Below are 11,398 nucleotides of genomic sequence, written 5' to 3' on the forward strand. Positions count from 1 at the left end.
CATGTGACACAGGATATGTTTCTGCATAGACATGTAGAAACGTTGCAACGGTTTTTTTACATTTTTTTAAAAAAAAAAAGAGGAAAAGGGAAAGGGTAGTGGGTGTGGCTTAGAAAACATGATTGGCCAATCAAATTCGAAGGGTGAGAGAAAAGGGCAAGGGTGGGGAGAACATCGGATAAAGAATTCCGCATGATTAAAATCCCTAATCTGCTGCAAATGGACAAATAAGTCGGGGGAAAGCAGGATGGGAAAAAAACGGACAAAACGTGCAGTGGCTTCGAATCTGCTGCTAGGATTGCCTTCCCACGTGTGGAAACACAAGAAAAAATCGAGGTCATTTAGAAGCTGAAGCAGGGAAAACCACTCGTGCGGAATCACCCAAGAACAAGTCATGTCAAACTAACCTTATCTCTTTTTTTTGAGAAAGTTACTACCTTGCTGGATCAGAGGAATGCTGTAGACATAGTTTATCTCTATCTGAGTAAGGCTTTTGATAAGGTTTCACACAATATCCTTGTCAACAAGTTGGTAAAATGTGGTTTGGATCCTATTACTATTAGGTGGCTCTGTAACTGGTTAATAGATCGCACCCAAAGCGTGCTAGTTAATGGTTCCTCATCGTCTTGGAGAAGAGTGACAAGTGAAGTTCCTCAGGGATCAGTCCTGGGACCTGTTCTGTTCAACAATTTTATAAATGAATTTGGATGAAGAAATAGAGGGAATGCTTATTAAATTTGCAGATGATACTAAATTGGGAGGGGTAGCAAATACAGTCGAAGACAGAGTCAGGATACAGGATGATCTTGACAGGCTGAAAAACTGGGCTAAAACAAATAAAATTAATTTCAACAGAGATAAATGCAAAAGTTCTGCATTTAGGAAGGAAAAATCAAATGCATACAAAGTATCATTATTATCCCCACAACTATCGCCCTATGACGTGGTTGAGGCTTAGAGAGCTCCAAAGAGCTGTGACTGACCGCAAGTCGCCCAACAGGCTTCAAGTGGAGAAATGGGGAATCAAACCCAGTTCTCCAGATCAGAGACCTGCTGCTCTTAAGCAATACACCAAACTGGATATAGTGATGGCCACAAGCATAGCTGGTTTTAAGAGGGGATTAGACAGATTCATGGAGGAGAGATCCATCAGTATGCATGGTGACTAAAAATAACTTCCATGTCAAGATGCAGTAAACCTCTAAATACCAGTACTAGGAGCCAACATCAGAGGGATGAAGGTCTTAGCTTCTATTCTCCGTTAGTTGGACTTCCAGGTCAACTGACTGGCCACTGTGTGAAACATGATACTGAACTATGTGGCCCACTGGTCTGATCTGGCAGAGCTTTTCTGATGTTCTTATGTAAAAGGGAGGATGCAATTTTCAGAGGGCAAAGTTGTGTCCATGATGAATCCCACCTTCACTAATAATAACATCACAGGATCATCTAATGTTGCGTGCACACAGAACAGAAGTGGCTGCTAGGTAGGATGGCTGCATTTTCCCCAGTGACAAGAAACTGTATTTAAAGCATTTGGAGTGGGGACAATATTAGGGTGTCCATTTAGGGATGGGGCAGTTCCTCCACCACTCACACTTCAAGCTACATGTCCTTATTCCTCTAGGTATTTTAGCCTTTCTGAAAATTACTTCCATCCCTGAAACAGGGTTCCTGTTGAAGTGGCCTGCAACTGCAGGACTAGAGATACTGTAGCATAGTGGGTCTGTGGTTGGGTTGTGAATCAACACTCTGCTGGTTCTAGTCTCGCTGCTGCCATGAGCTCAGCAGACGGCTTTGGGTAAGCCTCTCAGCCTCAACTGTATTGTTGGGATAACAACACTGACTTTGTTCACTGCTCTGAGTGGGGTACTAATCTGTCCAGAAGAGCTGTATATAAAAGCAGTGGTGATGATGATGTGAGGAAAGGCAAGTAGATCTCTTACAATAACTGAGAAGCTGCTGCTCATAGAGCACTTCTTCAATGGGCAGTGTTCCTACCTGCCCACCCCTCCCAGAAATCCTAACTTCAAGGTCAAACCAGATAGGACAGGTGGATGTTTCTAATTGATAAAAAATAATAGGCACAAGGGCAGGTAGGGAAGGAAGATCCTTCCTTTCCTCCTCCCTCTCTCCCTCCGTCCCTTATCTAACTTGTATCAACAAGACATGTCTATCTCAGTCTCCATCCAACCTAGTTTAGCACTGGTAGGGGGGGAAAGCCCAAATAAGAAAGTGACACATTGAAGGGACAGTACCAGAGTAGTGGGGAAAGGAGGGATACAAAGGGCCCTGACCTCTCTCTCTCTCTCTGGCTCTATAGTCCCCTCTGAAGTCTGAGATTGAGAGACATCACAGTCCTTTACTTACAACAAACTCATCATATTTTCCGCAGTTACCATCATGAACAGGATAATAATTGGTTCTCTTTTTGTGCACCATACAATTTGGGACCTCTGAATGTGTAGTCACACAGCTGCTGGTGCACTTTGCTTATTTCTTTGGTACCCTGAGTGACCAGGGACCCTGAGATTTTGTCCCCCAGTACAGTAGTACAGCATGGTGCCCACAGATGGCATGGCACTCACCCAATATGTTTTCTGGCTCCCACTTCCTTCTTCCCTACAGTTTATCTTTCTCAAAGCGAACAGCCAAGCTTCTGCCTTCTTGGTGCAGGAGATGCTTCAGAAAAGCCCAGAAAGCTACATCCACCACAGGAGGGCACTTGGGTTGGAGCCTCCCAACATTTTGCGGTTGGCCCCAGCTCCCATGGAAGCCATTTTGTGATGAGATATACCTCCTGTTCTCAAAACTCCAAAAATGCACACTGGCTCAACAATGGTATTGAACATTTTGTTTGGCCTCACAGCTTGGTCTTGCTGGTGGGCACCTGTCATTCCATTTCATTCCACTCAGCTTTTTACACAGAAATCAATACTTTTCCCCCACCAAACAATAATGACCTTGATATTTACTGTGCTTGGAGAAAGGGAAAAAACACAGAGACACAAAAGTAGGGCATGATCCAGCCAAAATGGTACTTTTCAGAAGTCCCATTGATTTTCAACAGGAGGGGAATTAACGGCAAGGTCTTTTAGAAAGCTCATGCTCATAGTTTGTAGTACAGTTCAATTTTCCAGTACGCTCTAGATGTTTGTTGCAAGAGAGCTAAGAGCAGAATAGTTTCTCTTTTAAAGTAGGTCAAATTGAAAACTCTTGTGTTTACTTTAGTTGCTTTTCCATAAAAGCGCTCTGTGATGTTTGCTTTGTCCACATCCTAATGCTGCCAGGTAGATGCTTATTTTCTGCAAGTTAGCAGAAAGCTTACTGGAAATGTGATCAGATTTGGATTTCCTACCTTGTTGAGATCCGTTTTTATCCAAGGATGAGAGACTGCAAATATCTACACTGGGCTAGGTCCAAGTTAATCATTTGGACTTCTCTCGCAAAGATTTAGTCCAGGAAAAAAACAAAGAAAGAGGAGATTCTTGATGCTTTCCATTTCCCTCCACTAAAAAGAAAGCAGTTTTACACAGAGCATATTTTCCAGCAGGATTCTTTTTCTTCTACTTGTGAAACGTGAAGGTGTCACGCCTCAGGTGGGGTGAGCCACCTCACGTGGCCACCACTCTGGGATTTAGGATCCCTTGGGAAGGCCCAGAGTACCCTCCCAACCCTTCTGACCTCCGTAGCTTGGCCAGTAAACAGGCATGAGGACCCAGCAGTCACCACAAACAAAATAGTTTATTTACAAGGAGGTCGGTTAATATCAAATAAACAAACAAGCAAGTAAGGTGCCTTAGCAACAATAGATGGGTGAAAGCAAAATAAACAAAAGGCCCTAGCGCGACTGAACTCCCTGTCCCTGTGTTTGCCAGGCCTGTCTTCTCACCCTACCTGGATGACGGCCTCTCCCCCTAGCAGAAACCTCCTCTGGCCTGCTCCCTGGGAGAAAGAACCCAGGCTTTTCCCCTCCCAGACTTATATAGCACCAGCCCCCTGTGTTCTGATGGGCCAAAAAGGGTGCCAAAATGGCCCAGGGGCTCCTGGGAATCGTAGGCAGGCCTACTCCCACTGCTGACAGGCTTCTGAGGCCTTGCTAGGCCTTCCCGGCACAGCCAGATCATGACAGAAGGTAAACCTGATGTAATGCTCAGCCTTTATTTTTTTTAAAGCAAGTATCTAGCTCTTACGGCTGGAAAATAGAGAAGCAGTGGCCCTAAGAACATTGCAGACAGTGAAGTATGGCTCAGTCTGTTGTCCGCTTCACATTGCCTAACAGAATGATTGGTGTTGTCTTTGCTGATTCTATGCTATATGCTGTGTTCGCCATGCTCCAGTACTGTATGTATGTACGGCTAACGATGGATACATGAGCATTCTTTTGTGCAGGTGATAAGGAAGACCCACACAAGTAGAAGCCTATCACTGTGGCACATAGAAAAATCCACAAAGTAGATCATGTAAATATTTGGGCTTCTCCCCTTCACCCCCACCCACTCCCCACTTGTTCTCATGGATGTTACACACACACGTATCTATATGAAAATGGGGGGGGGGGGAAATTGTCCACTCCTATCCTAGCTCTGTTTATCCATCCTTTGTTATCTTCCACTCGTGCTCCAAGCTCAGGGAAGCATTCATGGTTCTCCTCCCATCTTCCTACTCCATTTTAGCAACCCTGTGAGCTAGGTTCAGTCGAGTAGCTGTGTAGGTCTGCAGCATAAGAGCAGGATTTGAGTCCAGTGGCATATTATAGACCAACAAGATTTCCAGGATATGAGCTTTTGAGAGTCAGAGCGCCCTTCTTCAGGCACACTGTGAGCTTGGGTAGGCTAGGAAAGAACTACTGGCTCCAGGTTAGCCAGTGAACTTCATGAATGAGTGGGGATTTGAACCTGTATCTCCCAGGTCCTGATCTGATGCGCTAACTACTACACATCACTACCACCTCTTAATCTATGTTCTTTTGCCTGTCTAATCCAAGTCCATTCATCATGCAGGTGCTCCAGGGCGCAGCTACTTGTTTCTATGCCTTCATTGGGTTTGACATTATTGCCACCACTGGAGAAGAAGCCAAGAGCCCCAATACTTCTATCCCTTATGCCATCACTGCCTCTCTGGTCACCTGCCTGACAGCCTATGTATCTGTAAGTATCAGACTTCAAGTTCGGCCATGTACTGGACAGTGCCCTGATTCTTTTATAGATAGGTGCAGAATGTTGGGTAAGAGTGTGAACCATTGTCCCAGGTTCAAATCTTGCCTCAACACATGAACTTAACAAGGGGCTTTAGAAGACCACTTGCAATGCAGAGATAAGTAATACTTGCCTGCCCTGACCTGGATAACCCTGGCAAGTCCAATTTGGTCAGATCTCAGAAGCTAAGCAGGGTTGGCCTTAGCTAGTAATTAGATAGGACACCTCCAAAGAAGAACAGGGCTGCAGAGGCTGGCAGTGGCAAACCGCCTCTGTTAGTCTCCTTCCTTGAAAACCTTAGTAGGAGTCATCAGAAGGCAGCTATGACTTGAAGGCACTTTCCACCATCAATCCTTGCCTACCTTACAGAGTTGTAACAAGGATTAATGAGGTAGTATGCTTTGAACATCTAAAGAACAATAGTGATCTACAGCCTGCTGGGGTTTCCATAGTTGTGTCAAAAACAACCAGACCCCCCTTTTGCTTTTAAAATCCGTTCAAACATGTCCTCATTGACCACGGGTTGGATTGAAAAGAGGCCTCTTCTCACAGAGACCTTCCCTGAGTGAATAGCCTCTTTTGGGTCAGATCCAACACAATGGTTTATTTGAGGGCTCAAAGAGGTCTGACGCTGGTAGAGTCAAGAATGGATCTTCCAGTATTTTTTCCTTCTCTAAAAATCAAGTGCATGGGAGTTTGGTTTGCATCAGAACCATGGTACATGGAACACGAGATTAAACCTCACCTGTTTTATAGTCCCAATCTGAAATATACCAGGTAGCTCCTGTATATACCGAATGGGGGCAAATAGTAGCTTCCTAGGGGCATTTTAGATTAGGAAAAATATAGGAGGGAGGCCTAAACTTTCCCTTCCTTTGTGCCATGGTCCCAGTCCAAACTGGGTTTCTGCACACCTGGTTTTTTAGAGAAAAAGAAAAAACTGAGAGCTGCATTCAAGCAGCTACCTTGTGTCATGTCTGTGTGACCCCTGAGTGGCATTTACTATGTGTTAGAAGGTGGCTTCCAGTTTTAGATTATCTCAGGCATTGAATTTACAGCCTGAATATCAGGAGGGGAAATAGAGCAGGAAGTAGTTTTCAGACAAGCTTTTGTAGCAGATGTTCAGAAATGCCATTTTCTGAGGAGCTTCAAGCTGTCTGTTGTTCAGCAGAGCCAAAGAGAGATTATATTCATCAGCAATGTTCACAGACATAAAAAATATTCAAGTGGAGCTGTGGGGTTTTGTAATACATATTCTGTGTCCATTCGTCATTCAAACACTCACACATATATCCACACATATTCACATTACCAACACACAATCCATGTACTGTTCACTCCCCCCCATTCACATACCATTCCCACACACACCATTCACACACACTTAATCTCACAGTCATCTACTGTTGTGTTAGTTCTGCCTCCTCAATTCTTTGTAGACTTACCCAACAACAATCCCATCTATCTTTAGGCCCTGTATGTTGACAGTTGTTTAAACTTCTGAACAGTTGGAATACTCATAAACATTCTATAACACCTCAACAACAGAGTCAATGATTAGAAAGGGCATTTTTTAAAAATGAAGTTCTAAAGGCCAATAGATAGAGTGATCGCCTGGACTTATTTCAGGGCGGTGTGGTAGTTGTTTGACAAATTTATCTGATCTGGGAGGCAAATTGGCAAAGTTGCGGTTTTCCTTCAAGCCTGGGCTTTCATCTCATTTTTCACACATCATTCTCTGTGCCCATGGTAGTTCCCCTAGCTACTTATTCAAAACTGCCTTTGACTTTCCAAAAATCTGTTTGGATGAGTACTCTACTGATCTTGTGTGTTGACAGTTGTTTAAACTTCTGAACAACTGGAATATTCATAAACATTCTGTACCACCCAGTGGGTTAGCCACAGGCTAGAGAGGGCCTGAAGTGATAACGGCTCTACATCAGAGGCCTTTCCAAACTTGGATATCTAGGTATCTCAAAAGCCATTATGTACATGTCACTGCCATATACAATCATGACTTACTATAGGTTGCTTTTTTCCTCTGGAACAGGTGAGTATTATTCTAACTCTGATGGTGCCATACAATTACATTGATACCGAATCTCCCCTGATGGAGATGTTTGCGGCCCATGGATTCTACACTGCTAAGTTCATTGTTGCCATTGGATCTGTTGCTGGATTGACAGTGAGCTTGCTGGGCTCCCTCTTCCCAATGCCTCGTGTAATTTATGCTATGGCAGGCGATGGACTTCTCTTCAGGTAAGCTCTATGTATTAAAGCAAAATGGCGGCCCCCAGTTCCTTTTGCCTCAAAGCAAAGAGCCAGTCCTGGCTTTACTCTTATCTCATTGGGTTAGGAGGTACTTCAGAATAGGGATGTAAAATATTAAAGTTAACATTTTTGAACAGAAAGGGTTCATTTACTGTTTATATATCACTGTAGATGGTTAAATGTTGATTGTTGAGGAATGGGTGGGCAGAACTCTTTGCATTGATGCATCTGCACAGAAAGATGGTGGAACAATGAACTGATGGTGTTCCTGCTGTTGTTGTGCCAGCAGACTATTCTTGTGCATCTGAAGAGATTACCTGCCCTGTGGGAATATAGGTTTTCCTAAAAGGAAGAGTGGCCTGAAGGAAAGGACAGGGAAAAGCATTTCTGATGCTACTGACCATTCCTAGAGATTCCTGATGTTCTAATGCCAAAACAGGAAGTGATGTCATGATGCTCCAGGAATAGAGCATCCATAGAGATTTGAAAACTCCTAGAGCATCATGATGTCACTTCTTGTTCTGAAACAGGAAGTGACTCCTGTCATTGATGACACTATCCCCCTCTCATTCCCTCCCCACTTGCCCACTAAGTGAGGATGGTGGATTGAGAGCATTGCTGGGAGGTCCCCCACTAGAATTGGGTAAGTGGCGTCCTTATTCTCAAAGTTCTGGTCTGAGTGTAGACGACATTTCTCCTTGCCTTGAAGATTTTCTGGAGTATTCCAGCATCTCTTGAACTCTGGTACCCCTGGTTACTGCCTATACTATTTAGTGGATTGTTCTGCCCCTGCTGCTGAATTCACAATAGGGAACTGATGATATGTGTTCATTTTTAATTTTCGTTTATTTCACACTCTAGATTCCTGTCCCATGTAAGTTCCTACACCGAGACTCCTGTGGTAGCTTGCATTGTCTCAGGATGCCTTGCAGCACTCCTCTCCCTCCTAGTCAGCCTAAGGGACCTGATAGAGATGATGTCCATTGGCACACTGCTTGCCTACACTTTGGTCTCTGTATGTGTCCTACTTCTCCGGTATCAACCAGAGAGCGACATTGACGGCTTTGTCAAATTCCTTTCCGAAGAGCATACCAAGAAGAAAGAAGGGATTTTAGCAGACTGCGAAAAGGAAGTTTGCTCTCCAGTGAGTGAAGGGGAGGAATTTGTAGGCCCACCAACCAACACGTGTGGTGCAAAGAACCTCCCTTCCTTGGGAGACAATGAGATGCTCATTGGGAAATCGGATAAATCCACCTACAACGTCAACCACCCCAACTATGGCACAGTAGACATGACTTCAGGAATCGAGGCAGATGAGTCTGAAAACATCTACCTCATCAAACTGAAGAAGCTCATAGGTCCACGATACTACACAATGAGAATCCACCTTGGATTACCAGGGAAAATGGACCGGCCCACAGCAGCTACGGGTCAAACGGTCACCACATGTGTGCTTTTGCTGTTTATCCTGATGTTCATCTTCTGCTCTTTCATCATTTTTGGGGTGGATTATCTCTACGATCAAAGTTGGTGGGCCATTCTTCTGGTAGTCCTGATGGTCCTACTGATTGTTGTGCTAGTCTTTGTCATTCTTCAACAGCCAGAAAACCCCAAAAAGCTTCCCTATATGGCCCCATGTCTACCATTTGTTCCTGCCTTCGCTATGCTTGTAAACATCTATCTCATGCTCAAACTTTCGAGGATCACATGGATTCGGTTTGCTGTCTGGTGTTTTGTGGGTGAGTCATGAAGGTGGGAGATATCAGCCCTAATATGATAATTCCATGGAAGAGATGCTTGGACATTTAGAGTATAATCCTCCATGTAGATAATCTCTTCTCTAAATTCTATCTTCCATCTTCTGCATCAAAGCAACAGCAAATAAACTTAATTAGATGGCTTCTGTAGAATCAGTTGGGCTTAATTTCTTTCCCTGTGCCTTCCATTGTAAGCATGAGTGATGAATTTAGCCTATATTTGCAATGATTGTTAAAGGTGGGCCAGCATAATGTTACTGACTTCCATTTTAGAAGGCAAAACTCCATTTTGAGAGCCAGTAAAGCGGGGCCAGCTATATAATGAGGCAACCTGAAGCTAACAGAACTGGGGCAGGCAACAACTTTCCATCCCAGTAGACACTTGCCTCTGACCCACCCAAACTGCCTCAGTAAATGCCGGAAGATTTGGGCGGCAATGCCAGAGTTAGGGAGGATGTGATGTCAATTCTGGATGATGCTCTGGGATGCCTCCCCATAGTCTTCCCATAGTGACAAAGGGAATTCTTAGACTGTCACTATGTAGAGGCCATTTCCCCCCTTCTGCTTCTCAGTTTCTGGAAAATTCTGGTTGGAGGCAGTAAAAATCCCCACTTAGGGAGGGTAAAAGGGGAAGCCTGCCCCCTGCTTCTCCTGCTTGAGAACCTGAGGTGATAATTCTTTTGACCTTCTCATTCTCCCAGGCAGCACAACAAGCTGCATGTGCCAATTCTCAAACATATGTGATATTCCTTCTTACATCAGTTTGCCCTCCAGACTCTTATCGGAGGAAGTAAATAGCCCAGGCTAGTCTCATCAGATCTTGGCTGCTAAGCAGGGTCGGCCTTGGTTAGTACTTGAATGGCAGACCACCAAGGAAGTCTAGGGTTGCGGCAGGTAATGTCAAACCACCTCTGAATATCTCTTGCCTTTAAAACCCCAAGGGGTCACCATAAATTGACTGTGACTTGGAAGCACTTTCCAGTTTTACAAGAGTCCGAGAAGCGTTATAGAGCTTAAGGTTGCCAGCTCTGGGTTGGGAATTTCCTGGAGATTTTGGAGCTGGAGCCTGGAGAGGGCGGGGTTTGGAAAGGTGAGAGAGGGACCTCAGCTGGGTATAATACCATAGAGCCCACCCTCCAGAGCAGCCATTTTCTCCAGGGGAACTGATCTCTGAACTTCAGGTGAACTGAAGCATTATTGGCTGGTGAGTAAAATCTCTGGGAATTTCATGCCCAATAGGATGCCATTGTGGGAGTGACAGACAGAAATGTGTTCCCCATTAAACTAATGGTACTCGATGGCTAACCTGAACACATCTATTGCAATGCTAGAGAATCTGAATAAAGTTAGGGATAAAACGAACCAAATCTGAACCCAACTAAACATCTGTGTCTATCCTTAGCATTTTCAGGCTCATGTGGGCATGAAATGTTTCATGTTGGATTACAACACTAATTCATACTACAGGAAGAGATGTTTATCGGCCAAACTTTCCTCCCTCCTGCAGGGTTGCTGATTTATTTTGGCTACGGCATATGGAACAGCACCCTGGAGATCACAGCTCGGGAGGAAGCCCTTCACCAGAGCACTTACCAGCGCTACGATACTGACGTCGACCCCTTCTCAGTCGAAGATGGCTTTGCCTATGCCGAAGGTGACAACTACCAGGACTGGGACCCTGCCGATGACAAAGGTTTCTCTTACCAGCAGATGTCAGAAGCTCAGGGAAGCAGTCGGACAAGTAGCAAAGCCAAAAGTAAAGGGAAACACAAACCGAACTCAGATGCACTGATTTCAAATGACGAGTTAGACTACTCACCAGAGTAGGTGCAATGAGAACACGAGGCGCTCCACTTTTTGTCACTACGCTAAACCCTCGGGCTACAACGTGAAGGCTTCTTTTGGTTCTCATGTCCCATCCCGTCCTTTCAATAAAGTTTCTGGTTTCAGAAATTATATCACTCCCTCACTTGCTCACTCACTTTTCTGCTCTTCAGGATGGTTCTATGAAGTTCTTATCCTGAATCAACAGAACACCGCATGATTTAAAAAAAAAAAAATCTCCCTCATTTTTGCCACCGCTCGTGGCCCCAAATCCACTGAGTATTGCCAGAACCTCAGCACATGAATGGACTGGTCTGGGCATAGAAAGTCTTTCTGGATGTGGGATAA

The 11,398-nt window shown here is 44.5% G+C and overlaps 1 protein-coding gene across 1 annotated transcript in view; it reads left to right on the forward strand.

Annotated features, from left to right (window-relative positions):
- SLC7A14 (solute carrier family 7 member 14) overlaps window positions 1-11,073 on the forward strand; it is a 41,645-nt gene extending 30,572 nt beyond the window's left edge. The window contains exons 4-7 of the mRNA XM_054983464.1: window positions 5,004-5,150; window positions 7,249-7,457; window positions 8,331-9,208; window positions 10,734-11,073. Coding sequence (XP_054839439.1) covers window positions 5,004-5,150; window positions 7,249-7,457; window positions 8,331-9,208; window positions 10,734-11,053 — 1,554 coding nt within the window. The 3' untranslated portion in view covers window positions 11,054-11,073. The remainder of the gene's footprint in view (window positions 1-5,003; window positions 5,151-7,248; window positions 7,458-8,330; window positions 9,209-10,733) is intronic.
- Window positions 11,074-11,398: the final 325 nt, after the last annotated feature.

The sequence above is a fragment of the Eublepharis macularius genome, chromosome 6 (assembly GCF_028583425.1).
Source record: "Eublepharis macularius isolate TG4126 chromosome 6, MPM_Emac_v1.0, whole genome shotgun sequence".
Classification (NCBI taxonomy): domain Eukaryota; kingdom Metazoa; phylum Chordata; class Lepidosauria; order Squamata; family Eublepharidae; genus Eublepharis; species Eublepharis macularius.